Source organism: Salminus brasiliensis, chromosome 5, assembly GCF_030463535.1.
Source record: "Salminus brasiliensis chromosome 5, fSalBra1.hap2, whole genome shotgun sequence".
Lineage (NCBI taxonomy): Eukaryota > Metazoa > Chordata > Actinopteri > Characiformes > Bryconidae > Salminus > Salminus brasiliensis.
In genome coordinates, this window is record NC_132882.1 from 38,049,989 (window position 1) to 38,075,771 (window position 25,783).

The 25,783-nt window shown below is 40.1% G+C and overlaps 1 protein-coding gene across 4 annotated transcripts in view; it reads left to right on the plus strand.

Annotated features, from left to right (window-relative positions):
* The first annotated feature begins 10,158 nt into the window (after nt 1-10,158).
* The window catches only part of st18 (ST18 C2H2C-type zinc finger transcription factor), a 59,495-nt gene continuing 43,870 nt past the window's right edge, over nt 10,159-25,783 (plus strand). For 3 of the 4 annotated variants that reach the window (XM_072680240.1, XM_072680242.1, XM_072680241.1), the window contains exons 1-2: nt 10,159-10,222; nt 11,467-11,626. In XM_072680240.1, the coding sequence (XP_072536341.1) occupies nt 10,184-10,222; nt 11,467-11,626 (199 nt within the window). In that variant the 5' untranslated portion in view covers nt 10,159-10,183. Of the gene's footprint in view, nt 10,223-11,466; nt 11,627-25,783 lie in introns of those variants that run through there. The other variant, XM_072680246.1, reaches the window with a different exon arrangement.

Sequence of the window (25,783 nt, forward strand, 5' to 3'; positions counted from 1 at the left end):
AGTGATACAAGGTTTTTGCATGAAAGAAACAATACATAAGGTTACACCAATGCGAAAACACCCTTTAACCGGGCAATGCACCTTTTAGGCATTCAAATGAACGCTATTGCATAAGAATATGGGAGTGAATTAGAAGCAGCTTGGTTGTTAGATACAGTTGAAGGCAGGTTTACACCTGTAAAAAAAAAAAGTATGTTGCACACTGTGTAAGAATCATTTCATTGTGACATAAAACCTGTGGTCTTAGAACGCACACCGTGACATGCTCCTCTGTATCTATTTGCGACGGAAGGCAGCCTGCGATAAAGCTCTAGCAGCAGCACAGAATCTGGCCCAATATCTTGCAATGTCGAAAACATCCAATCCACAGTAGCGTAGAATTAGACACATGTACAATTGAACAAGAAATGAAGCTAAAAAGATAGATGTTAACTTGCACACCTCAGTGTATGTACATGGTGTACTGCCTTGAAGTGGCGTAGATATCTATGGAATGCACATCCTATGTTCTTTTTTCTGCAGTCAAGAACAACTTCAAACAGTGTAGTCAGATTAGTAGTATTATTATTTTACATACAACTGTGTGCATATAACTAAGCAAACTTAATGTAAAGCAGCAGAACTACTGTTCCTGAACCACTCTCCTGAGAGCTATCATGGATCCTAGTACGGTCCTGTTTAACGCCTATAGAGCCATGATGGAAGCTGAGAAATGATTTAATTGCTATGCCTGTATACATTCTGTACATGCTGCTTTTAGTGAGATGGATCTTGAGCCTGCTTGAACCTGTCTACAGTTAAAATGGTGCTCAAGTGGCATACTGATTCCAATTTGTAATACAATATATTGCCATTTCTACACTTCTCTGCCTCTTTCATAAAATTAAAAGGCATAATGGCATTGATGATGTAGGGGGGAATAACCTAAACCCTACCCACTACTATACCAATTTTAACACTGCCTTTTATCTCATATATACTTCATCATTTACTATTTTTATTTTTACTTTTCAGTAAATAATTCTTACAAGATGTTTTACCAGATGTTTTTTTTCCCGGCAAACCAGAATCCTTAAAAAAAGAATATGATTTTCAATATCTGCTTCCAAAGAATGTACTGCAAAGTCTATCTCTAATTATATGCAAATGCCAGCACTGCTATGATGACAAGTACTTGTTTACATAAGTTTTGTAATCATCAGCTATTGATGCTCTTGAGTCATTGGCACCACTTGCAGCTCGGAAAAATGGAGGATTCTCAAGGAATTACGGCTCTATTGTGTCAAAATAAACTAATGAATATCAAACCAGACCATACATGTCAGAAATTAATGGGATCCACTTTTTTTCCTGCCATTGTTTATCGCATTATATAACATGTTCCATCTAAAATTAAACTCTGGCAGGAGGGAAAGGCACCGCGCTATCTGTGCAGAGGTAGTGTGGTTGAGGGAATTATTCCCAGTGTGCCAAAGTTAGACATGTCTTGTATTCGTGTTCTGCCCTCATCCAAACACTGGCTTTTGTAGGAGCATTAGCTACTCTGATGTGGCGGCGTTGGCATGCCTCTTGGAGGCAGCAGACTTCAAAAGGGCTTCAGTCAGGGGCCCAGCGATGGTATTGCCCTCGTGGTAGAGCAAGGCGCACCAACATCACTTTCCCAGTTCACAGCGGGGAGCCTAGCAGCTCTCCGCCGAGCCTTCGGTACCATGTGGGCCTAGGGGTGTTTCAGCAATGTTTTGCCTTATTTTCTCCATTTAGCATAAGTCGGCTGTCACATTTGGATGGCGTTTTCAGAAATTTCGCTGGTGTGATTCGTAGAATCTCGGGACAGGCCTGACTGAGTAAATATGCGATGCTGAGGTTGCTGGCGAAGCAGAAGCATGTGCAATGGACAGGCCTGGGAGTGTAAATGTTTACAGCCCCCCACTGTGCCTCTGGGACGTCGAGACGATGGGCAAAATGGAATTGGGCGATGCCACGTTCCTTCCCTCCAAACGGTGTTTGCTTCACCAAAAAGCAAATAATACGTCAAGATGACACTCAGCGCAGCGCGCTCTGATGTGTGACTAAAATATATGTGGGGGAAATGATTTAAAAACAGAATAGAGATAAAAACCATGAACTCATTTAAATCAACAGTGACTTACAGCCTTGTTTTTCGAACAATGCCAGAAGAAAAGTTGGAAGCACAGAAGCGATTCATTATTTTGTTTTACTCATACTTAATTGAAACAAGTTTACGTTGTAGGGATTAGAAACTTTTAGTAAATTCTATGTTTCTGTTGGAAGAAGGAGATATTTTATCATGGTTGGAATTTAATGAAACATCATTCTTGTGTGTATAGTCTTGTTTTGCATTGGAACAAATGAGAAAAAACAGAATTTGATACATTATGTACATCGGTCTAAATGCACACACCACTCTCAACGTCTTGCTGCTTTATTCTAAGAATTAAAAATGCAACCGTTTTTTTCATGCAAAAGTGATTTGATCACTTCCCACATTAACTGGGGAAAAGAGAAGACAGCAATCTATATTGTCGCTGTCCCACGAAAAACTGGTAGATTTACAGGATACTGTATGAATGGAAGTTAAAATAAGAGTTTATTAAGTCATTTAGAGCATTTTATTAAGTCATTTAGAGCATTTCTATTGGTCTGTTCATCTCAAATTATTTACACAGTGTACAGAGCAGCTACAGGGTTCATATTATGAAGAAAATTAAAATTGGATAAAAATGGAGATGGTCTTTCATGGGACAGCAGGGATATATACATTTAGCGACAGGGGTTTATTATATAGACTTTGTACTCCCATTATAGTTTAAATTATACAAATACGTGTGATGTTTTAATGCAGAATGTAAGTTATGAATATTTATATACATACATATATATATATATATATATATATATATATATATATATATTTATTTATTTATTTATTTTTTTTTGCTTCAGGTGTTGAACCCAAGGTCAATAGTCATTTTTTGGAACAGTCTGGGAAGTCGTGATGGTTCTGGATGGTCCTTTTACTGCTGTCACAGTAAAAAAAAGTGAGTTAATTCTATTATCTTTAATTTTTTATCTTTTCTTTGCCACCATGCTTTACAATGAGATGGCCTGCAGTGTATCACTAGCAGTTCATTTTAATCTTCACACTTTGCTCATTTTATTACTTTATTGAAGGTTAAACTGTATCTAATTTTTCCACAAAAGTTATGTCAGAATTAGTCATTTCAGTTTAAATCGCAAGAAAAAAGACTAACATAGTTCGACACTGAGTAGCAAGAAAGAACACAACTAATATTATTTTAACCCATATTTTGTGGTAAGCCTGAACTATATAAAATCCTTCTGGTGTTTATCATGGATAATATGGCTAATCTGTTTTGAATTGTTTTTAATTGTTAATCAGTTTTTCTTCTTGATTAAAATTGTTCTTTAGTCATCTGCTACCGTGGTTTGCTCCGGTGTTTCAGCATTGTTAAGCTTGCCAGTGCTTTACAGTTTACCAAGCAGTTGACTTTGGGAATGTGAAATGTTTTGTTTTATTTTAGATTTTTCAGCCTCATTTACCTGCTCAACATTTTGTTCATTCATATGCATATGTACATAATGCAGACACACCCAATTGTCAAATTACTTTTGGTTCCCAATAATGAAGGAACTGTGAAAAAAGGAATATGCTCCCTGTATGGTTTACCCAACATAGATGTAAACACCTTTGTTTCAACTCTTTTAGGGTTTTGGGGTCAACTAATTACTTAAGGACTGCACTTTATGAAGATGACACAAAATCCACTTCCTAGGTTGAATCGGAGGCGCTAAGTAGTCCTGATGCGTAAGGTGGATAATGGTGTCTGTTAGGACCAGACATAGTCAAAGCATTTATAAAAGCTTGGGATCTAATTTCTCCAATTTCGACTTCTACATCTAATCACATTTTGAACCACAAAAAAATAATACAACAGAAAAAAATATTGCCCTATTGATAAGAGATAAAAGACATGGGGGAATGATGGGAATTGAATGAAAATATTTCCAACTTGACATAGCAGGTAATCAGAATCGAGAAACTGGAGATGATGCCTAAATGGGAAGCTGCGCATCAAGAAGTAAATCTACTTAAATCCAACAAACGTAACTCATTGTGTCAGAAAATTGGGCAAAGGATTGTGTCTCTGGAATAAACAACCTTTGAAAAGACGCTTTAATGCTACATACATACACAAAGATCATCAAACAGACATGCTTCACTGGCCTCCTTCACAGCTATGATCAGGATGAAAAATAATATATCGCTCAGTTAATAGACGAATACGAACTATAATGGTCTTGTGGATTATTAAGTGCAGAAGCAGGTCTTTTGATATTGTTTGATCTTATGCAATATTCAGTTGCGCTAAACTGAGGATCTGTTGCAGAAAAGCACCTTTTTTTGCACCTTTGAGCTGTTTGAGATAGACTGACAGATTCCAATTTAAGGTTCTTGGCTTTCCCCATGTGGAAATTTAGATCCGAATTCACACTGGTGCTCAAAAATATATATAGCATATATCTACTCAAACATCATTTCAGTGTTTTCACTGTTGTTTAAATACAGGTCTTGTAATATTTCTACAAAAAAAAAAACCCGGAAACCCCACAGGAGTAAAATACAATATACATTTACATCCCTTGCACACAAAGCCTGTTTGTTAAGAGAATCCCATGCAAATTTGTGTGCAATTGTGCAAAGCTGACAACAGATGCCCTGGAGTCAAGTCAGCTCATAAGCAAAATCATCCTTTAAGTCGGACCTGAAAATAAGAATTTTACGTGCCTTCCACTTTCATAATTGAACATAATTAAAAACTGTGCTGCTGAAATTAGGGCTAAATGAAAACACTACCAGGTCATTAAAATATTAAATACACCTGTGCATATAAAAAGGAAGTGTAAGGCTACAGACAATGAAAATCCTACTTAAATTTAACAGTTTTCTAACTATAATAGTATGTGCAGAGTATACTGACAATTTGTTTTTTAAAGCTGTAGGAAGGGTCTTGGAAGGTGTGTATCTTTGAAGGATCTAGATGTTATAGTGGTAAAAAGCTATGAGCTGTGAGTTGTCCATTATTTTATCATTGTTGTGATAAATTACATTGAATGCCAAAGTAATTGAAAAACATTATTTTTTAATATAATTTATAGTTTTATTCCATGAAAAAAGTAGTTTCATTAAAGACAAATCCCTCCTATCCTAAAATATATAGAAAGTCATTACATTACAATTACATTAATGGTAGGACAGAATGCAGATACATACGCTTCATCAAACTGATTCACACTATTTTTTTACGTTCATGACAAGTCCTGATGATGAATTATGCAGAATATTTGGGCATAAAACTATGAAACTAGTACCATATTAAAAATGGCATATAGCTAACATGAGTATTGGGTATTATGTCCGTTTTAAAATGGATCACATTTTAACGCTTTCGCCAAACAGTCAAATTTGTATTAATGACGCTATTCCTGATTACGACTCTTTTGGAAGACGAGGAAGAAATCGCTGCATGTGTGTGGCAAATGCCGACGGCCAGACTGACAGACCGTAGGACATGGCATGATGTTGGGTTCCATGGAAGAAATCGGAATGCATATTCACACCATGACAGTTGTTGCAGTCGCCTGAACCCACAGGGAGAAAAGAGGCCTTTGTTTTGGGTGACAACCAAATAGGTGGTTTATGTGATTTCATTTTGGTATGTTCTCACTGATAGTTCAGTATGATGCAAGTCTTCTCTCTCTCTCTCTCTCTCTCTCTCTCTCTCTCTTTCTCTCTCTCTCTTTCTCTCCCTCTGAAAAAAGCTGTCCCCTATTCCGTGTTCTAAACCGAAGCGGCACGAGTTCTTTATGTAATCTCTAATCTTTGTGTTTTATTTTCTCCGACCATCTGAATCTGGAATCCAAACCTCTCAGAAAACATCTAAAAGGGTGCCCTGCAAACCCCCCAAATTAATTCCAACCCAACGATGAAAAAGAGCTTTCGCGCCTGCAAAATAAATTTCGACGTAAAGCGCAAAAAAGGGGAACGTTTAGAGCAGGCTGGAAAAAAGAAAACCCTCCTCTCTAAAAGATGTCTTGTTTTATTTCCCATAATCTCCCCCTACTCTCTGACAAGTTCTAGATAATCACTCCAAATAGTTGAAGAGTCTGAAAATAGCTGGCGATTCAAAATGGAGCCTAACAGCCCAGCATTTCCCAGCTGCAGCGCCTGTGCCGAAGGAATGACACCGGCTTTGATGGGCTCTATAGCTTTTTGAGATGAGCCTCTTTATGCCGCGTGCAGTTCCATTATGGCTTTGTTGGAAAGCTTGTTTACCTGCTGATAACATACACTGGTGGATTGAGGAGCAGCGATCCAAAACGCGCTGCCAGAGTCACTCAAGTCTCATTGTATGGCAGGAGGAGAAGAATGCTCTGTTTATGCGAGGGGGGGAAGCAAAATGCTAAATGTGAAATCAAACTATGGGACCAATAAGAGATCTGCAGAACTTTGCCAGTTTTTATTTTTAGCCGCCTGCTTCTGCAGCAAGCAGAGTGGAGTCGCTCATGGTCGCGCTCCTCGTCGTGCCCTCATTTCATTGCACTTGAGGAGGTGCATTTTAAGACATTTCAAGGCTTCCTGTGGCTGTACGACAGGGAAGAAACACGGGTATAGGTTCTGAGCAAATAGCAGAATGGCACTTTCCAAACCAAATACTGAATTGTAAGATTAGGGTGACGGAAATCATTGTAAGGCTACCTGACCGCCTGCCCATTATGGGTGGGGTAGCGCCCAGCCGATGCACCAATTGTGCGTGTGTATGTATGTGTGCATGCACGCTTACATGTGTGTGCGTGAATGCATGTGTGTGTGTGTGTGTGTCTGTGTGCGGGAGAGTGTGAGTGTGGGGCTGTTGATGGCAGCTGTCAGTGGTTTGGAAGGAGAAGCGGACAGATTGTGCGTTGTGTTGGTACCGCCAGTTCGCCACCTGGCAGACTCTTCCTTGTTAGAACTTCTTGCTGTTTCTGTTCTGATTGGTGAGGCATGGATCTGAGCACTGGTAACTTTCGCTCACACACACACACACACACACACACACACACACACACAAACACTGATTTCAAACCATCGTCACAGCTTACAGCCGTTACCGAAGACGTTATAATTAACCAGAGATTATTCAGCAACCTCAGACAATGCCTTCTCATTTAGTCATGTTTGTCGTTAGCGTTTCATGCCAAATTTGCACCAACTAATTCTCTCACTGTCTTGCATGTCCCCTTATGTCTAAATGCATGACCCCCACGGCAGTGGACGAAGCTTGCCATGTACACCCTGCCCTTATGCCATGTGTATTTATTATTTGCCTGGCTTCAGAGTGAGTCAAAGAGCCGTGATCTTTGCAAAGATGATAATTGTTGGAACCATTTTTGTCTTTTTTTTCCGGGGCGCATGATTGACAGCGGAGAGTGCTAATACTTTTCTCCTCCAGCAGACTGGCACTCTCTTCTTATTAGTTAGTCATTCTCTCCATCGCACCCAGAATCTGTCATTTCACAATTTAGCCCTGCAATGCATATGCACAGCTTACACCGCCTCTCAGACCAGCACTCCCATCTAACATGCTAATATAGCATGCAGCAATTTAGCCCCACTCCACATCCACAGGCAGCGAAAATTATCAATTTTTTTTTTGTCTTTCCAATTTTTGCCTCTCTTCCTGCTGCGCCCAGACTTTCATTAGTGTTTCCTTAGCCTGGAGTTTCTTTGTATGAGATTTTTGGGCCTGCTGTGGAGCTTACGGCAAGTCAGGGTTTTGACCAAAGTGGGAGAGCTGCTTTTTGACCAGCAACTCCAGAGTGGAAACTCGCACTGTCACCATCCATATGTTTTATACATTTGCTATCAAATATAAGCACATTACTGGTTTACTGCTGAACTAAGTAGAGTATCTCTCAGCTGCACCCTCTTATTGGCACAAGCTTAGAAATTAGTTTTTAACCATTTAAAAGGCATTTTGTATCTAAATTATGTAGTGAATTCAATTCCCCAAAATTATTTTTTAAATGCCCCCCCAGCTAGTAGTTTTAAGCTGCCAACAAGTGCTCAGCATATGTGGAACTTTGTCAGGTCTGTTGGAAAAGCATCCCAGGTGGCTTGTCATAAAGCTGCTTGAGTGAATGCCAAGAGTGTGCAAAGCTGCATCAGGCTGAAGAGATACTTTTGATTTGTTGAACACTTTTTTGGTCAATGCGTAAATCTGTATGTGCTGTTTTATAGTTTTTATACTTTCAGTATACTTGGGGAAATTCCTCTAAATGAAAGAAAATGCTAAATCTAAATTGGCTAAAATCCATATATCATTAAAAAAAGGTTTTTTTTACAGATGCATAACAATAGTGGAGCCCTTTTTGATGCATTTTGTAAAATTGTCTATGAAGAACCACATGCAAGAAGTTTTTCTCTTAAGGAGAGACAAGAACCCATCTAAGCATTTAAATAGTTCCTAAAATTGTTGTGGTTTCATATAAAACCACTTTCTTAAATAAATAACTCTAGAAGCCATTTTAAGGGTGTAGTAACAATAAAGAAATCCCTTTTAGCTTAGTGTGTATATTTGAATACATCCAACATGTAGGTCTGTTAAAAGTCTTTGTAAATGGACTTAAAGTTGCAAGTACCATGATTTTTAAATTGATTACTAATCAAATAGTGGTCTGTTCGCTTAAACGTTCCACTAAACGTTTCTTGTAGCTGCAAAAAGATTTGCTTCACATCAAGGAGGAATTTAATTGAAAATATTTCATGCCTTGCCTGCATTGCCTTTTTCAGGTCATGCATCTCGATAGAGTCTTCTTTTTTTCAACTACTCCTTAGTTGTTTTTAGATGTGTGCTTTCGGTTGTTGTCCTGACAAATAACCCAACATCTCTTTAGCTTGAGGTCATGGACTCTTTTACTCTCCCATCTAAGGAGAGTAGCAACAGTAACTTTACCTGTGGATTGATGTACACCCAGGTTTTTACCAATGCTTTTGTAGTCATTTCCAGCTTCATGTGTCTCTATAACTTTGGTGTACACTATCCAGACAAACAGATTTGTCACTAACTGGGCTTTGTGTGCCTTTATTAAAGCACCTGTAAAGCCCACACTAATTGTTAGTTCCATTTAGCTCATGGAGAAGTCATTAGCAGAAAGGCACTTAGTTTTTCTAGCCTGCACTGTGGATGTTTCCTCAGTGTGTTCAATAAAAACATTAACAGTGCAACTGTTTGTGTTATTATTCTTGTTCGATTATGTTTGACTTTTATATAAAGATCAGACATTTTATTAGTAATCAATGCAGAAATGCCAGTACCTCCAAATTGTTCACTTACGTTTTCTTGCATCTGGAAGTTAAATTACAATCAAAGGTTCAACAGACTTTTAACACACCTGAACGTCCCTTCAAAATATACATATAAAGATTTTCCTTATTGTTACTACACTATTAAAATTCAATGATTGGACCACGTTTTATGATCCAATCCTGGTAAAATCCAGGTAATTCCAAACTTTTTCCAGGCAGCTGTATAGACATTGACTTTGACTTTGACTTTCATACAGCTGACTCTGATGTGCTTATGCTGACAAGAGTAAAAATGCAATAGGTTGCATTGTAGAAGCTAATAATTCCACTGCTGAGTCTGATATTATCTGAGATATATTCTAAACGTCAGACTCTACTCAACACAGGCCCTTTCTATGCCTGACACACACAGAACGGAAACAGGGGGGCTGAGTTCCGCACCCGGGCCAGCTGTTGGAATCAAAAGCACGACTGTGGAAGTTAAGGGGTGGAGGGGGGAGGACAGAAACTTTCTCCTAAAAGATGACTCCCGTGGGCACAAAAGTTGTTCTGTTGGCGGCGCGAGCTCCGTGTCACTCTGTGCCAGCGTGGACCGTGGCCTCTGCACTGTCAAACGGGACACTGACGGCAGCCCAGGACACGGCCCCCTCTGTTCCCCGCGCAGCCCTGCCCTGTTTTGAATGGACAGCGTTTTCCTTTGTGTCCGCCATCAAAACACGGGGCAAAGTTAGTCAGCAAGTTGCATAGCTTTTCTACCGTTGGATTCCTCAAGCCTCTATTGTACCAAGTTGCACAATGTTTTTCACCGCACCGGACCTGACAGTTATGCTGGAGGTATGTACAGTAGTCATCAGCTTTTGTTTGTTTGTTTGTTTGTTTGTTTGTGTGGTTATTTGTTTTATTTATTGGCCCAGAATCTAGTAGAGGTATGACCACAAAAAGGTTTCTATACAAAGAGAGTGTAGTGAGTGTATGTGGCCTGTGCTTTCAGTAGTCACACAGCAGTATTCTGCAGTATTCACACAGTATTCTACAGGAATCAAAACCAGTATTCTGCAGCATCCAAATACTCCTGCAGCCGTCCTGCAGCCCAGGAAATTTTAGGAAGTAAATAATAAATGTGAATTTTTTATCTGATCTATTTTCTAATGGCAGAGCGAAGCGTGTGCTAGCGAATGCCTGGCACTTTTGATATTACCTGAAGGCAAATGGTACAGATTTATACAAGTTATTTACAACAGGAGCCGAGCCACAGCTCTGGAAACTAGGCTGCAGATCAAAGGATTGTTTTGATCTCTGCTTAGCATATTTGTTTAACCTAGCCAGTGATTCTGCAAAGTGCACGAGCTTTTTGGTGATATGCAGAGCATCCTTTATCCTTCTTTCTCTTGTGTTAGCTCCGGATTTAAGTACTTTCTGTATTTAGGAGACAACTGGATTTGCCAGCTTTTGAAATTTAGTTGCCCACTGCTCGCAGTCTTGGCACTCAGAAATAGATAACTAGGTATGTAGCACCGCTAATCCTGATCGGCCTTGTAATAGTATTTGTGGACTGCACGGCACCCAATTAGGGCATAATGTGTTATTTTTGTTTCTGCTAAGTTGGATTAAATATGAAAATGTGGTTGTTGTTTTTTTTCTACGCTCTTCCTCCTGAATGTTTACTTTTTAATCTGCATATTCATTGGCTCTCTCTCTCGCTCTCTCTCTCTCTCCTTTTCCACCCCCCCCCCCCCTTCTCTCTCTGTCTTTCTCCTTCTCTTTTTTTTTTTTTTCTTCCGCCCAAATTTTGGGCAAACTGTGTTTGCCTAACAGTTAACTTACTGTCTGTCAGTTGAGACAATGTGACAGGAACATTCTATGAAAAATAGCTGTAGAAATAGGGAAGGAAATTTCACTAAAAAAGCCAAGTGAGAGTCTGGGTGAATGTGTTTCTGTGTGTGTGTGTGTGTGTGTGTATATGCTTTACTTTGTGTTGGCGAGATGAGCGTAGGTTTAGTGGCAGCAGGGAGTGAAGGGGCTAGATGGCTCACAAGAGGGATAAACCTGGAGAGTCATGCTGCAAATGTGTTTTACAGAACACAATGAAAGCGGCGGACAAAGCGATTGTGGCAAAGTCCTTTGGAAAATGGCAAAGCAGCTCTCAGAGGTCCAGGACCATGGAGAAGCCGGATGAGCCTTCGGAAGGCAGGGAAGAGGCAAGCTGTTCCAGCAGCACCTGTGAGTCGCCTGAAAAAGGCAAGAAACGACCACCTCAGCCTCTCTTTCTTCCTCCTGCCATCACACTAAACTTCCAGTGCATTTTTTCCCCCTCCTTCACCGGCCAGTCGTGTTATTAACCGTGACTTTTTTTTTTGGATGCATTCTGAGGCCTGCCTCCCCCTGGTAAACACACAAACAGCATTGTTAGTGGTGAGAATTCCTTTTGAAAGAAAGTGTTTCCCTAATGATAGAGCCCTGCCAAAAAAAAAAGAACGACTGAGAGAGAGAGAGAGACAAAGCCGAAAAAAAAGGAAAAACAAAAAACAGTCACAGGTGCTTGGGAAAAGAGAGAGCGGAGTGAATGGTCACTGAAGTCCCCTAGGAGGCCTTTTAGCTGAAGCCAGTGCGGTGGGTGGACTTTGTGACAAGGATGTTTGTTTGGAGCCAGGTGGAGCGCTTTACTGAGCATGCTCCTATAAGCCCCATTCACATGCTAATTCGGCTCCAATGTAACTTTTATTTGTCTCACCCTGGTGCCGAGGACAATAATTACAGAGCATTTTATCCGGCATTAAGACCAGCAGCATCAGCAAATCAACCAAATAATGTGAATGCGGATGTTTTAGCTATCATTGTGATAGAGAGCAGCTTGTTTTGTGTCAAAAATATAGCCTTGTGTGTGCACGGATGCCTCATGTTAAGCCAGCACACTTCAGCACTGTCAGGGCAGTGTTTTTATGAGATTTGTCACTGGTTCATCACCCCAGAAAGTCCCGATTTATGAGTTCAATCCAGTAGCCACTGAGTAGCTAGACTAAAGCATGAGCTTAGCCACATCTTCCCCACAAATGAGTACACAGTAGAGTTACTTTGTACAACTAAATATTCAACATTGTCAAATAGGGTCTTTCATGTGGCTCAATAAGAGCTTCTATTCTGCAACAAACACACTCTGTGAGTTTGCCTCTTTCTAACAACTAGCTCACAATTTTCCCTAAACCCATTTATTTCAACAGCACGCACTGAAAGGTTTTGCCTTTATCCCTGCCTGATTTGCCTCCAAACTCTCACTACACTATAAAGGCCCTCTGTGAACTCACCATAATATTGCAGATGGAAAGACTGAACGAGACTTTTAAGATGCAAGATGCAAAATCTGGCTTGATACAGTCACTTCGACATGTCTTGTGTCCAAATATAGACCATCACATGCATGCTGTGAAAGATAGTCTAAGTAATTTTGGCTCTGTCCTGGTGTCAAATGAGCTGTTTAATATCGATATGGCCCCAACGTTGTTCTGCTTTTTTCAAACATTTAGTCGTCAAACACTATCAGGTCCCTCCATCCTCTGAAAGGTGGACCAAAAACACATTTAAACAATCAAGACATTTGGAGATGATTGATTTCTACAAATATGTCAACCTTCTTTACAGAGTACAGCCAATTCTGCTAGATGGTGGGAGCTAAGCTATATGTCTAAGATATGTAAGCAACTGAAATAGCAATCACACAAATCAGCACATTCCCCAGTCCCCTCTGTTGTATTGAATTCTTCCTCATGTTCTCTCCCTGCTTTTTTTTTACTCTGGCATAATTGATGAGGATAACAGGTGAAGCTTGGTGAGTAATGTCTGCCAACTATTCTTGCAGTTCTTTTACCTGTGTCATCCCTATTTCAGGCTAAACTTGGAAAAATAATGAAATCAGAATACACTTTAATAAAGCTACTAAATAAAACATAAAATCATTGCAGATTTGAAAACTGAGAGCATGTCGCACTTACTATCAGGTTTGTTTTACAGAATTTCTTGTCTTTCTGTTGTGAGGCCACATACTGAGATTTTATCTACACTGTAATTTTTGTGCTCAATCTTTGAATAAATATAAGGTTGGGAAACATGAACATGGGGTTAATGATAATTTTCTGTATTGCTGTGAGAATTGTAGAATTATTTTACTATGGACTGGAAAATTAATAGGAATTTGTGACGAGCCATTAAGTTCTGGTTAGTAGAAAGCCATTTTATAGCATTCAGCAAAGAGCTTCTTCCTTCTTCTCTGTCCCGTCTCTCTGATGGATTGCTGCCTTAGTCACTTGTTAAAATACATTGCTGACCATCTTACACTACAGTACTTGTTTTCTGTTGTCTCAGTTGATCCATGCTAAGCTTCTGACCTCAACATTTGTGAAACTTTGTCAGATGAGATTAAAAAATCAGGTTACTCGACTTAGTGAAACAGGAGATTACCCTAAGAACAAGACTGAATGTTCTCGCTGAGATGGATATCAGTGGTGACTTTTTACATAGTTGGACTTTTAACATCAGAGGTTCATCACCTTCTTTTCCTATTTTCCAGAATAAATTGTCAGTTGCCTAAATTGTCAGTGTGGATTCACCACTATATGCTCCTGTTATTCTATAACCAGAATCACGCTTGCTTAACCTACATTTGGAAAAGCAGCTCAGTAATCCTCATTAAGTCAGCATGGATGTGAATGAAATGTATAATGCGTGAAATATCTTAAATGTATACCTGTCCCCATGGTTACCCTTCACACTCGCAATACTTCAAACAAATACACATTATCTAATTTATTTATTATTACTTCATTATTATTCTATGGATTTTTTTTTATGCAATTCAGTGCTTTCGTTATATATCTGCATGCCTTCTCTTTGCTTTCGAAGCACTCATTTGCCCATTTTCTTGGTGTTATAACTTCATGTATCTTCGATGCTTCCTGTTATTGTAGAGTTTACCTTGCTTGGGCATCTCTTTGCCCATAGCGTCCTTGTTCTGAGTCACTGTCTTGGCCCCATTTCCTAACTTGTGCTAAAGCAGTGTGTGCGGTGGGTCACCCGGTTTGTCCATTTCTCCAAGGTGCACCACAGCTCCGGAGAGGCCTGTTTCCATGCCTGGCTATCTGCTCTGCATAAATAACATCAAAGGCATTGTCATCTGCACCTTTTGGATTGCCTTTCTGAGCCTATTGAAACTGCCTGTCCCCAGGAGACAATGCTGCAGTCTGTGCCATAACCCTACATTACCCACTGTTCACTGCAGTCAGGAAAGGGAATAGCAGCCTGGCACAAATGGAGGAAAAGAATGAGGTGTAACAAGAGCAGAACAAAACTAGTTTTGTCTATAAAGGAATGGCTAACTTCAGGCATTTCAGTCACCTTTCTACCTGAGAGTATCTTTGAGTCAGTATGTTCATGTAATTATGAATGTGGATGCTATAGAAGCCTGTTAGGCTAAGATAGTACTGTACAGAAGAAAATATGAGGTTGCAGTAAATAACGGTTCACATATTTTTTCCAATAATGACCTTTGTTGTTTAAAGGCACACACAATAATTTTCCTCCTAATCTAGGGTGCATACATCATACGGTTAATTACTATGGATAATATGCAATTCCTTGCACTATATAAAGGAACAAATGCAGCTAAAACATACTTAAACAAGCCAAAACGTTCATATAGTCCTCATTAACCAATGCGTAGAAGCACAGATAGCCTGCAACATTAATGCCAGATCATTCCGATGGCTTCACAAAGGTTTTCTCACAAGCGGATGAGCTTTGTCCAATACATTTACTGCCCTCATTATCTTGTTATGATTTACAAAGGCTGACTTGACTGCTCTAACAAAGTGGATCCAAATTTACATTTGTGGTCAGAAGTTTACATACACTCATCATGGGCATGAATGTCATGGAAGTATTGGGCTTTACAGGGTATCTTTGCAACTGTTTTTTTTTTTTTTGGAGCAAAATGAGTGTGCAATATACATCTTTAATAGAAAAACATTAAAAAGGTATGTTTGTATGCTTGGGTTGACCAGCAATGAAAAAGTCCAAGAAGCTCATTTATTGTGAGTTTTGTCAAGACCTGGAATGAGACCCACCTGGACCTGGAACTGCCACCCTCAACTGAAAGGCAATTAATTGAGACAGCCAGGAACAACCCAAGAACCACCGAGGCACAGGCCTGCCATGAACCGGAAGCTGGCAAACACAGTCAAGCATGTCTTCCGGTTTTCATCAACATGGTCTAAGAGGCTTCTATCCAAGAAAGAAAGCCTGACTATAGTTTGTAGCTGTTTGGGCACAATTACCAGTTTGGAGGAATGTTTGGAGGAGTAAAGGTGAAGCATTATACCCCAAGGCCACTGTACCAACTGTTAAGCATGGCGGTGGTAGCTTTTGTCTTTTTTTGTCTTTTAAAAATCATTTATAAAATGTATTTTAAAGAAATATAATATTCCGGTGAGGAAAAAGGTAGGGCATCCCCACATTTATTACTACTTCAGATGTCTAAAATTAGAATCAGGTGCACTACATTAGCTTCCGATGAGTAGAACATCATTAAAGTGGATTTTGGAGGAGACTGCCTAATTCAAACTTCAGACATTTAGTTTAGTTTGCTCTTGATTGGTAAAGTAAGTGTTATAACAATGGTAAGATCCAAAGAGCTTTCTGAGACCTTTAGAAAGAAGATTGTAGATGCTGTAGAGTCTGGAGAGGGGGTTAAAAAGATCTCAGAACACTTAGAAATCAGCCACAAAATCATTTATAAGTGCAACAACTGCCAAAGTGGCCAGGTCAGGTCATCCTAGCAAGTTTAGTCCAACAGCAGAACATAAAATGCTCCATAAAAATCTCCAACAATCCTAAAATGTCATCATGTGATCTACAAGTAGCTCTTGCCACAGCTGAACACATGTTTGATTTTCATGGGAGATGTACTGGAGACTGGTAGATCAATACTCTACTGAGTCTTGGTTCCTCCCAAGGTTTCTTCCTCCAGCTCTGGAGTTTTTCCTTGCCACTGTCACCTTTGGCTTGCTTACCAGGGGTCTTAGATTTTCTTGTTTTCTTATGTTGTTTATTTCTTTTTACTGATTACTGATTCTGTAAAGCCACTTTGTGACAACACCAGTTGTAAATAAATCAAATAAATTTGATATAGGACACGTTTAACTGAAGTAATTTCAGCCAAGGGGGAAACACCAGCAATTAGGGCATACGGTGTCCTATGTTTTCCTCACAAGACAATGACAAATTGCATATTTCAAATAGTTTCTTTAGTTGTATTGGTTCAGTTCTAATACTCCTGTCTCTTAATGTTTTTTTTAAATGAAGGTCAAATGTCCATATGTTTGAATATATTAAAAAAAGTTTTTCACTTGACTGTACGTATATATAAACAAAACAAAATTCTACTTTTCTCTATTAAAAACGTATGCTGTGCATTCATTCTGCCCAAGGAAAAGCTGGTGTACTTGTTTATTTCTTTATCGGTAAGTACTTCTAGTCGTGTCTTATGTCTGTGTTGCTGCCGTGTCACCATAACGGTTTAAGCACAGCTCCTGCAAGATCGGACGAAAGTTTGACTTTTCTTCCTCTCTTTATGCGCCCAATTTATGTGCAGCGGGTGGAAGCCCTATAAGTGTTCCTGCAGCCCTAAGCCTGTTTGGGAGCTGTGATTGAGCCATTCGTCAGTGTGAAATCGTATCCGGTACTGGTTCTGTGATCATTCTCTGAGACTCTTGTTAAATGGTTTACTTGGCACTTTCGCCAGCGTTCGCTGCAGATAGCGAAGGCATAAAGACTGGCCTTGATCGGATTAACCGTGCAACGGCATGATGTAACTCTTTGTCTTTGTTTGTGAGGCATGTGTTCTTTGGAATGGTGCAACCGCTGCTTAACTCCCAATTTAGGACACTTGAGACACTTGTGACCAATGAGGAAAAAAACTGAAAAAAGTTTCCAAAGTAGCACAAAGTGTGCGCTGTCAGGTGTGCGGCTGTGTGAGGGTTTCTTTCCCAGTTCTTTGTTATTTCACCGCAGGATTAGCGCCTTGTTTAGGAACACTAAGTTGTCATAGACAGTTACTTGCCTGTGCCCACGTACTCACTGTCAACAGTTCCAACCCCAGAAAAACCAAAGGATAAAGCTCATTTAAAAACACACGCACACACACACACATACACACACACCAGCTGCTGCAACAGTACTCTGAATACGTTTGAAGACGACTTTACAGAGGAGTGGGAAGCACATCTTTCTGTTCCGTAATTGATTTAAAACCCTGATGCACATAATCCGCGCACTCTTGATTAAGCACATAACTAGTGCAAATGAGTTCTAATTTCTTAACCTGTTTACGCCATCTAGCACAGCTTCATTGTGAGGCTTTTTTTTTTAGACCGCCACTGAAAATCGGGATTTCAGAACCAGCACTTAACCACTTTACCGCTAAAGATGTTATCATCCGTCCCGAGATGAGATTCAAGCCGATGCCGCTGTTCCCCCTCTACATGTGGCCATAGCCAGCCCTGTTCCTCCTGTATACTAGAAAGAAGCAGAAATGTCTGCATTTTACTGGAGGTTTAGATGCTTGTTTATCACTTTTAAATACCATCATCTTTGCCGAAATCCTCTCTCAAAAGAACCTTTCACTTGCTGGAATAAATTCAAATTAAAATTTAAATCCTTCTTTGCATTTCCTCAGCCTCTTTTAAAATAGCTGGCTCCTTTTAGAAAGCTGTTTATGTAGTGATCTGCTCATAATCCAGTTTGTTTCTCAACAGCAAAAAAAAAAAAGAGAGAGAGAGAGAGAGAGTGAGAGAGAGAAGGCACTGAAATCGTATTATCACTATCTTGGAGAGATGATGCGAGGAGTCAGAAGGAGTCAGGATCTGGGGGGCAACTTTTCAAAGTGTTAAATCTGACGAATGATGCAAATGCGCTTTGATGGAGTACTTTGACGGAACACGGGCATTTGACTTGCAAATGCTAATAGAACATTGTACTGCCAAAACTCTGATGTATCTCATGCCTTTTGTGATGTTCTAGCAGAAAAAAAAAAAACGAGACAATGCAAGATCTCAACAAATGGGTCGCAATATTCTTTGATATATACGGAAGGATGGAAGGAGAGGCTTTGGCAGGTTATGTCAGTTAAATAGCTCTGGTGTGATATGATCCCTCAACCGAAGCTTAGAAGTCTGAACTTCTATCCCTGTCCCTTCATAATTCCACCCGCATGATCTATAGTCACCTCAGTGGCTACAGCGAAGTGCACATCTCTCGGCTTTTCGCTGTCCTCCTCTAAGACATAAATCTGCGGCGCGTCCTGTTTTGTTGTGTTGTGGCAGCGACTTTGAAATAAACAAATCAACACCGTTTAGAGGCTGACCTTTTTCCCCCATTTTTTTTTCTTGCTTTTCTTTGACGAATTCAGTTTGCTGTTCGAAAAGGACAAATCATACAGAAGACCTTATTAAGGTTTATGTTCGAGTGCCCTAGATTAGAGTTATTGTTAGCGAACAAATTATAATTGTATCTCCTGAAAAGTTAGCAAAGATCTAAACAAAAGGAAATCAATGGCGGAGGGCCATTAATCACTCCAAGCGGGCTACTTGTGCCGAAGAAACTTACCTCATAATCAATGTCTTTGTTTTGCTGAAAGGGCATTTGCATGCTGATTCAGTGTGGTGTATTGGATGCAATCAAAACATTGTCATCCACATTAATAAGTGGGTTATTTGTACTCTCAAGGGTGCCGCTGAATAGTGCTGACAAACCAAGGCGTTGTGGTGCTCTAGTTTTAAAGGCCAATCCCACTGTGCAAGAATCAGGCGGAAAATTGTCAAAAGAGATTTTGAAGAGAGAACCCCAGCAATGTGCTCCAGACCTTACCTTTTATGACGCTGCTGCGATACAAGTGGATCTTCATGAAATCGTGGGTTTCTTGTGATGCACGGTTGAAATGGACATGCTTTGGCTTCAGATTGCAACGGGAACTTAAGGCAAAATGTAGCTTCTTTTTTACTTTACTAGATTTACAGATATCTGGTAGGTGTGTACGGAGTGTCTCAATACGATACATAGAAAAATCCATTTTCTGTTTTTTAAAGCATTCAACGTCAGAAAACTGCAATATTTTACAACAATGGGCTCGCAGCCCTAATATTAATATGTTCCTCCTGGCCTGTCCTCACTCTAAGCTTGCATGCTTAATTTTTATTATACTTCACGCATATACTGTATACTATAAGTGCTCACTTATTGTGCATAAACTGATTAAATATACTCATATGCAAGATCCCAGAAAAGGCACTTGGCCCATGCACGTTCTGTGCAGCTTAAATACATTTAGCTACTTTAAGTTGCAAACCTTTGCTTACATACAGATGTGCAAATGCATGCACACAGCACTGTAGAAAAGTATTGCCAATAAAATAGGACTCTTTGGTGCAGATAAACATGAACCTATTGACACCAAGCCTAATATCAGTTGTAGGCTAGAGGGGCATAACGCTCTCCAGCATTGAGCTGTGGAGCAGTGAAACTGTGTTCTCTGCGATGAGGGTTCTCTAGCTGATACTTTTAGGATGAGTTGGGGATGAGGTGGGGTGGTGATCATTCAACAGCATGAACTTACCAACACTCTTGTCGCTAAATGCTATCAAATGTAGTAGAAATCCTTTCCTGGACAGTAGAGACAGTTCCTTCTTTTTTAATACGCTTCATTTAGGAAGAAACAGTGAATGAGCAGGTGTCCCAATACTTTTGTCCATATAGTGTAGGTAAGCTTTGTCAAAGCCTTTTGTATTTTCTTTAGCATATAAAGATGTTTGAATTATGTTTGAATATGTAAGAAATATCTTATTTCACTACGCTGGGATTTGCATTGTGAATATTTATTTTTCCATAAAGGGATGCTGCATAGGAAAATGGAGGGAGTTTTTTTGTTTAGAATTTAAAAAAATTATTTGTTTGAGGTTGATTACATTTCATAGACAAACATTACTGTGTGTATCTGATATGCCTCTGTCTGTGAAGGGTCGTGTCAGTTACTATGTGCAGAAGGAATGACTGGTTGCTCTGATTCATTGCAATGTTCTGAGGGGTTTCCTTAGCATGACTGCAGGGACATGTTGTGCGTTCGGTGGAAAAAAAAATGAGACGAGAAAATTATGCAATGAACGTATAATGAAGCTGTATGGTTTCAACTGAATTAGAAGCGGTTTGTATCCTTTTAAACCACCAGAACCTGTGAGTGTAGGCTTTCATACCTCAGTCTCGTGACTTAAGAATAGTTTGCATTGGTTTTTATGCAGTTTTTAAGAAATAAAACTAAGAATAAAAAGGGTTGCAGTGTTTTTAATTTTCACCACTTCACCTTCACTTCACTGATTGGTGATCTGGTCAACCATAGGAGAATGGGTTCTACTTTTGAGTCTGGGTTCCTCTTAGAAAGTTAATCCAACCACTGTCATTGTTGCCCTCAGTGAAGATCATTAGAGGTCTGGGCTAGAATTACTGGACCAGCTGTTTTGTAACAGTGTTTATAGCAAGAAACAAAAGAGAAGTTAAATTCTTGTCAGTATTCATTCAAATTGATGGCACACACATTTAGATTTTTGCAGCCATGTTGGCCCTATGATCAGGAAATAAATCGTTTGATTCCTAGTGATGCCACAGCCATCCATGGCTGGGAGTCCCAGAGAGCACAACTGGCTTTGCTCTTGCTATTAGTTGGTGAGATGTCCCCTCTCGCCCCTCATCACTCTGATAACAGTTACAGAACTGGCACTCTCCTCCAAACTTGTTTAGCAGTCAGTTGCAGCTCAAAAAGATAGAGTTGGCTGGCTTAATGTGACTTAATGAGAAGCTCCTGTTAGCGCTTATCCTCCCAGCACTGCTCTATGTTCTATATTTAGAAGACAAGCTTTCCACAAAGTGCATAAAATGATCTACATACACTGAGTACACAGATCAGCCATAACATTAAAACCACTGACATGATGTGAATATAATTAATTACCTTTTTATGATGGCACCTGTCCAGAAGATTGGATATAGAAGGCTGTCTGAGTGGTATTGTTATCACTCAGTGTGAATGCTGCTAAAACACTATTCTTTTACAGACTGCCAAAAGCTCAAGAAAAGACAAACAAATGATTGCTGCAATTTGCAGAAAGAACGGTAATCCAAGCATCGAAATGTGTGAGAACTCGAATTTTGTGACTAAGATCGATTAAAAGGGAAAGCAAGTAAACCTGGATGAACCAGTCTACTAAGTGTGCCTGAAAACAGTGACCATTCACTCGACTTGGTGCTCTCAGATATGAGGTTTTATCCTCTATATGGGTGTGATTTGAGCTTCGGTGGACGTGCTTGACTACACATTGCTGTAATTAAAGCTGCCTTTAATTTGAGCTTGTTTTATTGCCCAGTTTGTCTGTTTTCCCTAATAATAACAAAAATAATAATAAGTTGTGTTGCAGAATGTTTTGCCACTTGGTCATACTAAAAAAGTACAGTGAGGTCAGTGCATACCTTATATACATTCTTGAAGGTGATATGTTGGAAAAATGGGCAAGTGACTTTGACAAGGGCCATACTGTGATGGCTAGATGACTGGTTCAGATCTCCAAAACAGCAGGTCTTGACAGGGTCATGAGCACCCTAGGGCTCACTAATGCGCATGGAGAGCAATGGCTAGCCCACCAGGTCCAATCCCACAGTAGAGCTACTGAGCACAAATTGTGTAATTATGGTTAGTGACAGTTTATTTTGGACCACAAAACGTTCTAAAACCACGTTACAACTAACCCCCCTGTGTGGAGGCAGCCCGGCTTTAGCATGGCTAGCTCTCATTGTGAGTTATTTATATGTTTCTAAATGATGCAGTGACAGTCAAGTGATGTTTCTATGGGAATGGGAGGTGATGACCAAAAGCTTGTGCATCTTTAAACTGTTTAAGCTGTTGTTGCCTTTTACCCCTTACTGAATTGTGCCTTCAGCATTCTAATATAGATGAAAAATATAAACATAGACAGCCAAAGTGCTCCACAAGCACACGTTGATACCAAATGTTTTGTACCAAAATCATAATTCCCAACCCTGGTGCTGTAAACAGAGAATCATTCCATCACTTCTTTTACAAAAGTACCCGTACATGGCAGTTAGTTCATATGTCTGCCGTATTTGCATCGTTTAGCGTCTGCTCATTCAGCCCACTCCCTGAAGGAAAGACCCAGCGCAGACAGGTGTTATCTTCTGTCACAGGTGTGTTCAAACCATTCGAAACACTATTAGTGGACACAGATGGAGACCATTCTACTTATTACGTGGCTTGTTAAGGCAATTTGCGACACTGGAGCTACCCAAGGCTCGTGGTGGCAAAGATACAACCATGGAGCCTCCGTGGTGGCAAGTTCGCCTCTGTTCCTCTGAACTCCACAGTGTTTATGTGACGTCAGTGCATATGGTTTGAACAGATATAGTCCTTGCGAGTGGCGAGGAGTCGAGTCAGGCGACGAAAACAGTGTTTTACATTGTCCGCTTAGAGCGGAGAATGTTCTCAGCACATGTTGGATTAGCGAGCTGGAGTTGGCTGGAAACAGTCTTTGATCTGCCGCGGAAAACACAGCGTAAGCACTTACATCTAAAGTATGTAGCCGGAGTCATTTGATATGATATGTGTAGGTTTGACAAAGGCACATAAACAATGGGGTGCAGGGACATTTAACTTTGCTTACATAATTGGCAGACTAATGCAAAAAGCTTTTAGACATTACGTGTGACCTGCTGTGATACTTTTATAAATGCAATCAAACATTTTTTTCCCCTGCAAACACGCCATATTCTTTGGAAAATGTGAACCTTTGTTTGACATGTCATTTCATCTCGCCCACTTTTGCTTTCATTCTGCCTCCAATATTCGCAATTGTTGTGGTTTTTTTTTCCTTTATAAAACCCCAAAACGAACATCCAGAAGCAGTTGCAGCTCGTCCTGCAGTAATGGACTGCATTCCAGGGGTGGCAGGGAGCATATGGCCTGAAGATAATGTGAAAGATTGCTTGTTGTTGCACATCTAATGCCATTTTAAATTTGATCAAGACTGTTGTTCGAAAGTTGATCCATTTTATAAGGTTTAATGTATTTCCTGTCTTCTCAGTGGTTGCCTGACAGTAGTTTAACACGCGAGGCCTGTGGTGTTTTGATTAATGTTTTTTTGTTGTTGTTTTTTTAAAGGGGGGAGGGCTGCGCAAAGGGGTCATTTTTTCCATTTGATAAGAGGATAGTTCTTCACTCATGTAGTCCAGATTAAATAAATAAAGAAAGAAATAAAACAAGCACAGTTTTATTTTGTAACAGCGTCAGGCAGCCAACAAATCTGTCACCTCTCATGTACATACTTCATGAGTGACAAACCTACAGAAAGCTGTTGTGAAATTAGACTTTTAAATGAAATCTCAGATGAGATCAACGGCCAAAAAACCTTAAGCAGCGGCTCGGCCTTCTGTTCCTGAAAAGCCACGCGAGGCTGATGAAAAACTCCCCGGCGTTATGCTTACATCTTATCCTCAGGAGACAAGAACAAAACGCCATCCAGATAGGAGCTTTCTTTGCGTGGGGAAGGGGAGGTGGAGAACACACACTCACACACACACACACACATACACTAGCTGGGAGTGTCTTAAAGCTAGGCACACCTCATGCGCTTTCACTCATTTTCAGGACTTGCCCAGAAGCACCCCCTGCCCCCTGTAATACACACACGCACACACACACCCACGGCCCTAATGGCCCTCCCTCCACTCATTGCTTGACTCCTCCCAGAAGTGTGGCACTCTTTGTCATTCTAATATGGCCTCTATTTGTTAAACGCTCGCACACTGTTTGCTCTTGTTAAAGGCCATGAACACATTTGTGTGTGTGCGTGCGTGCTTGTGTTTGTGTGTGTGTGTGTGTGTGTGTGTGTGTGTGTGTGTGTGTGTGTGTTTGTTTTAGTATATTTTAAGGCCAAAAACAGGACTAACCCACTGTGCAAAAAGTTTGGACCGTTGTACAGTAACACAACATTAACCTAATAAATGACCTCATGTGGTAATAAGCCTTTGAATGGGGTTTGTTAAATGTAAATACATTTATTTTTTTCAATTCTGAAACACTTGAATATGTTATAACTAAAAATCAAAACTCATGTGTTATTTCTACAAAGTAAATTTAGATAACAGTGTCCAATAGCAGAAATCCTGAGTTCCGGCACCAGGTTAGAGTTAGACATTATTTATTATGCAATTATATATATAATAATAATAAATTATATCTAACACTGTCAGAACAAAGCCTTGTATCTCTATTTTAAAATAAATAAATGATTGACATTTTTCAAGATTTTTTTTAAAAAATTGCTGTTTGCATTTTGGGAAAAAGTCATAATGATTGCACATTTACTTCATAGGTACTTGCATATGTAATGCATATGTAATACTGACCCGATGTCCTGCAATTGTATGAAAACAAACCTGTCTCTGTGTGTGTTTTGTGTGTGTGTGTGTGTGTGTTTACAAAAGTCAGCAGGCTCCAGGGCCATGGTGACGTCAGTACGATTAGGGCCTTTGTCACACACTGCCTGCGAGATGCCCTACAACCCCCCTGTTACACTTACACACACACGCACACACACACGCACACCACACATGTACACACATACACACACTTCCTTATATGGCCCCGTCTGCACGGCCTGTGATATAGCTGGGGCTGTGTGGAAGTCTACAGGGAGGAATTACACCTAATTACTCTAATAATTACTGGGGCAGCAGTCTTTCTTAGTCACCCAGCGACATCACAGGCTCATCTCTCAGGCCGGCTCGTGAGCTCTCTGTAACGACCTCAATGAAGTACATCGCAAATCCGGAAAAACACAAAACTAGTATTCTTACAATCTGCTGAAAGTAAGATGAAGACAAGGAAGACAATTAAAGGACAAACGTTGCAGAGCGGGAGGGTTTAAAAGAGAAGGCAGCTACGTGGCAGAGCTTTCATTACGTCTGCTCGCGCTTGTTGTTTCCGTGGCAATAAAGTGGCAGACATTGAAACTGGTCTGTTGAGCCATTGTTATCATCCCTGGCCATCTGCTGCCGAGGAGTGACATTCCGTCTCATTTGCATCATGACTGATATGGGGAGGCGGGGTGAATATTGGGGGGTGGGGGTAAGACGAGGGGGGGGGGGTATTGGAAGGGCATATGCCCAAACACCATGACAACAATATGAGTGAAAGTTTTTTTGTGTGCGTACACACACACACACACACACAAGGGGGGAAAAGCTAAATAAATCAGTGTAAATGTGCAGAGAGCGCAAGAGACAGTGAGAGAG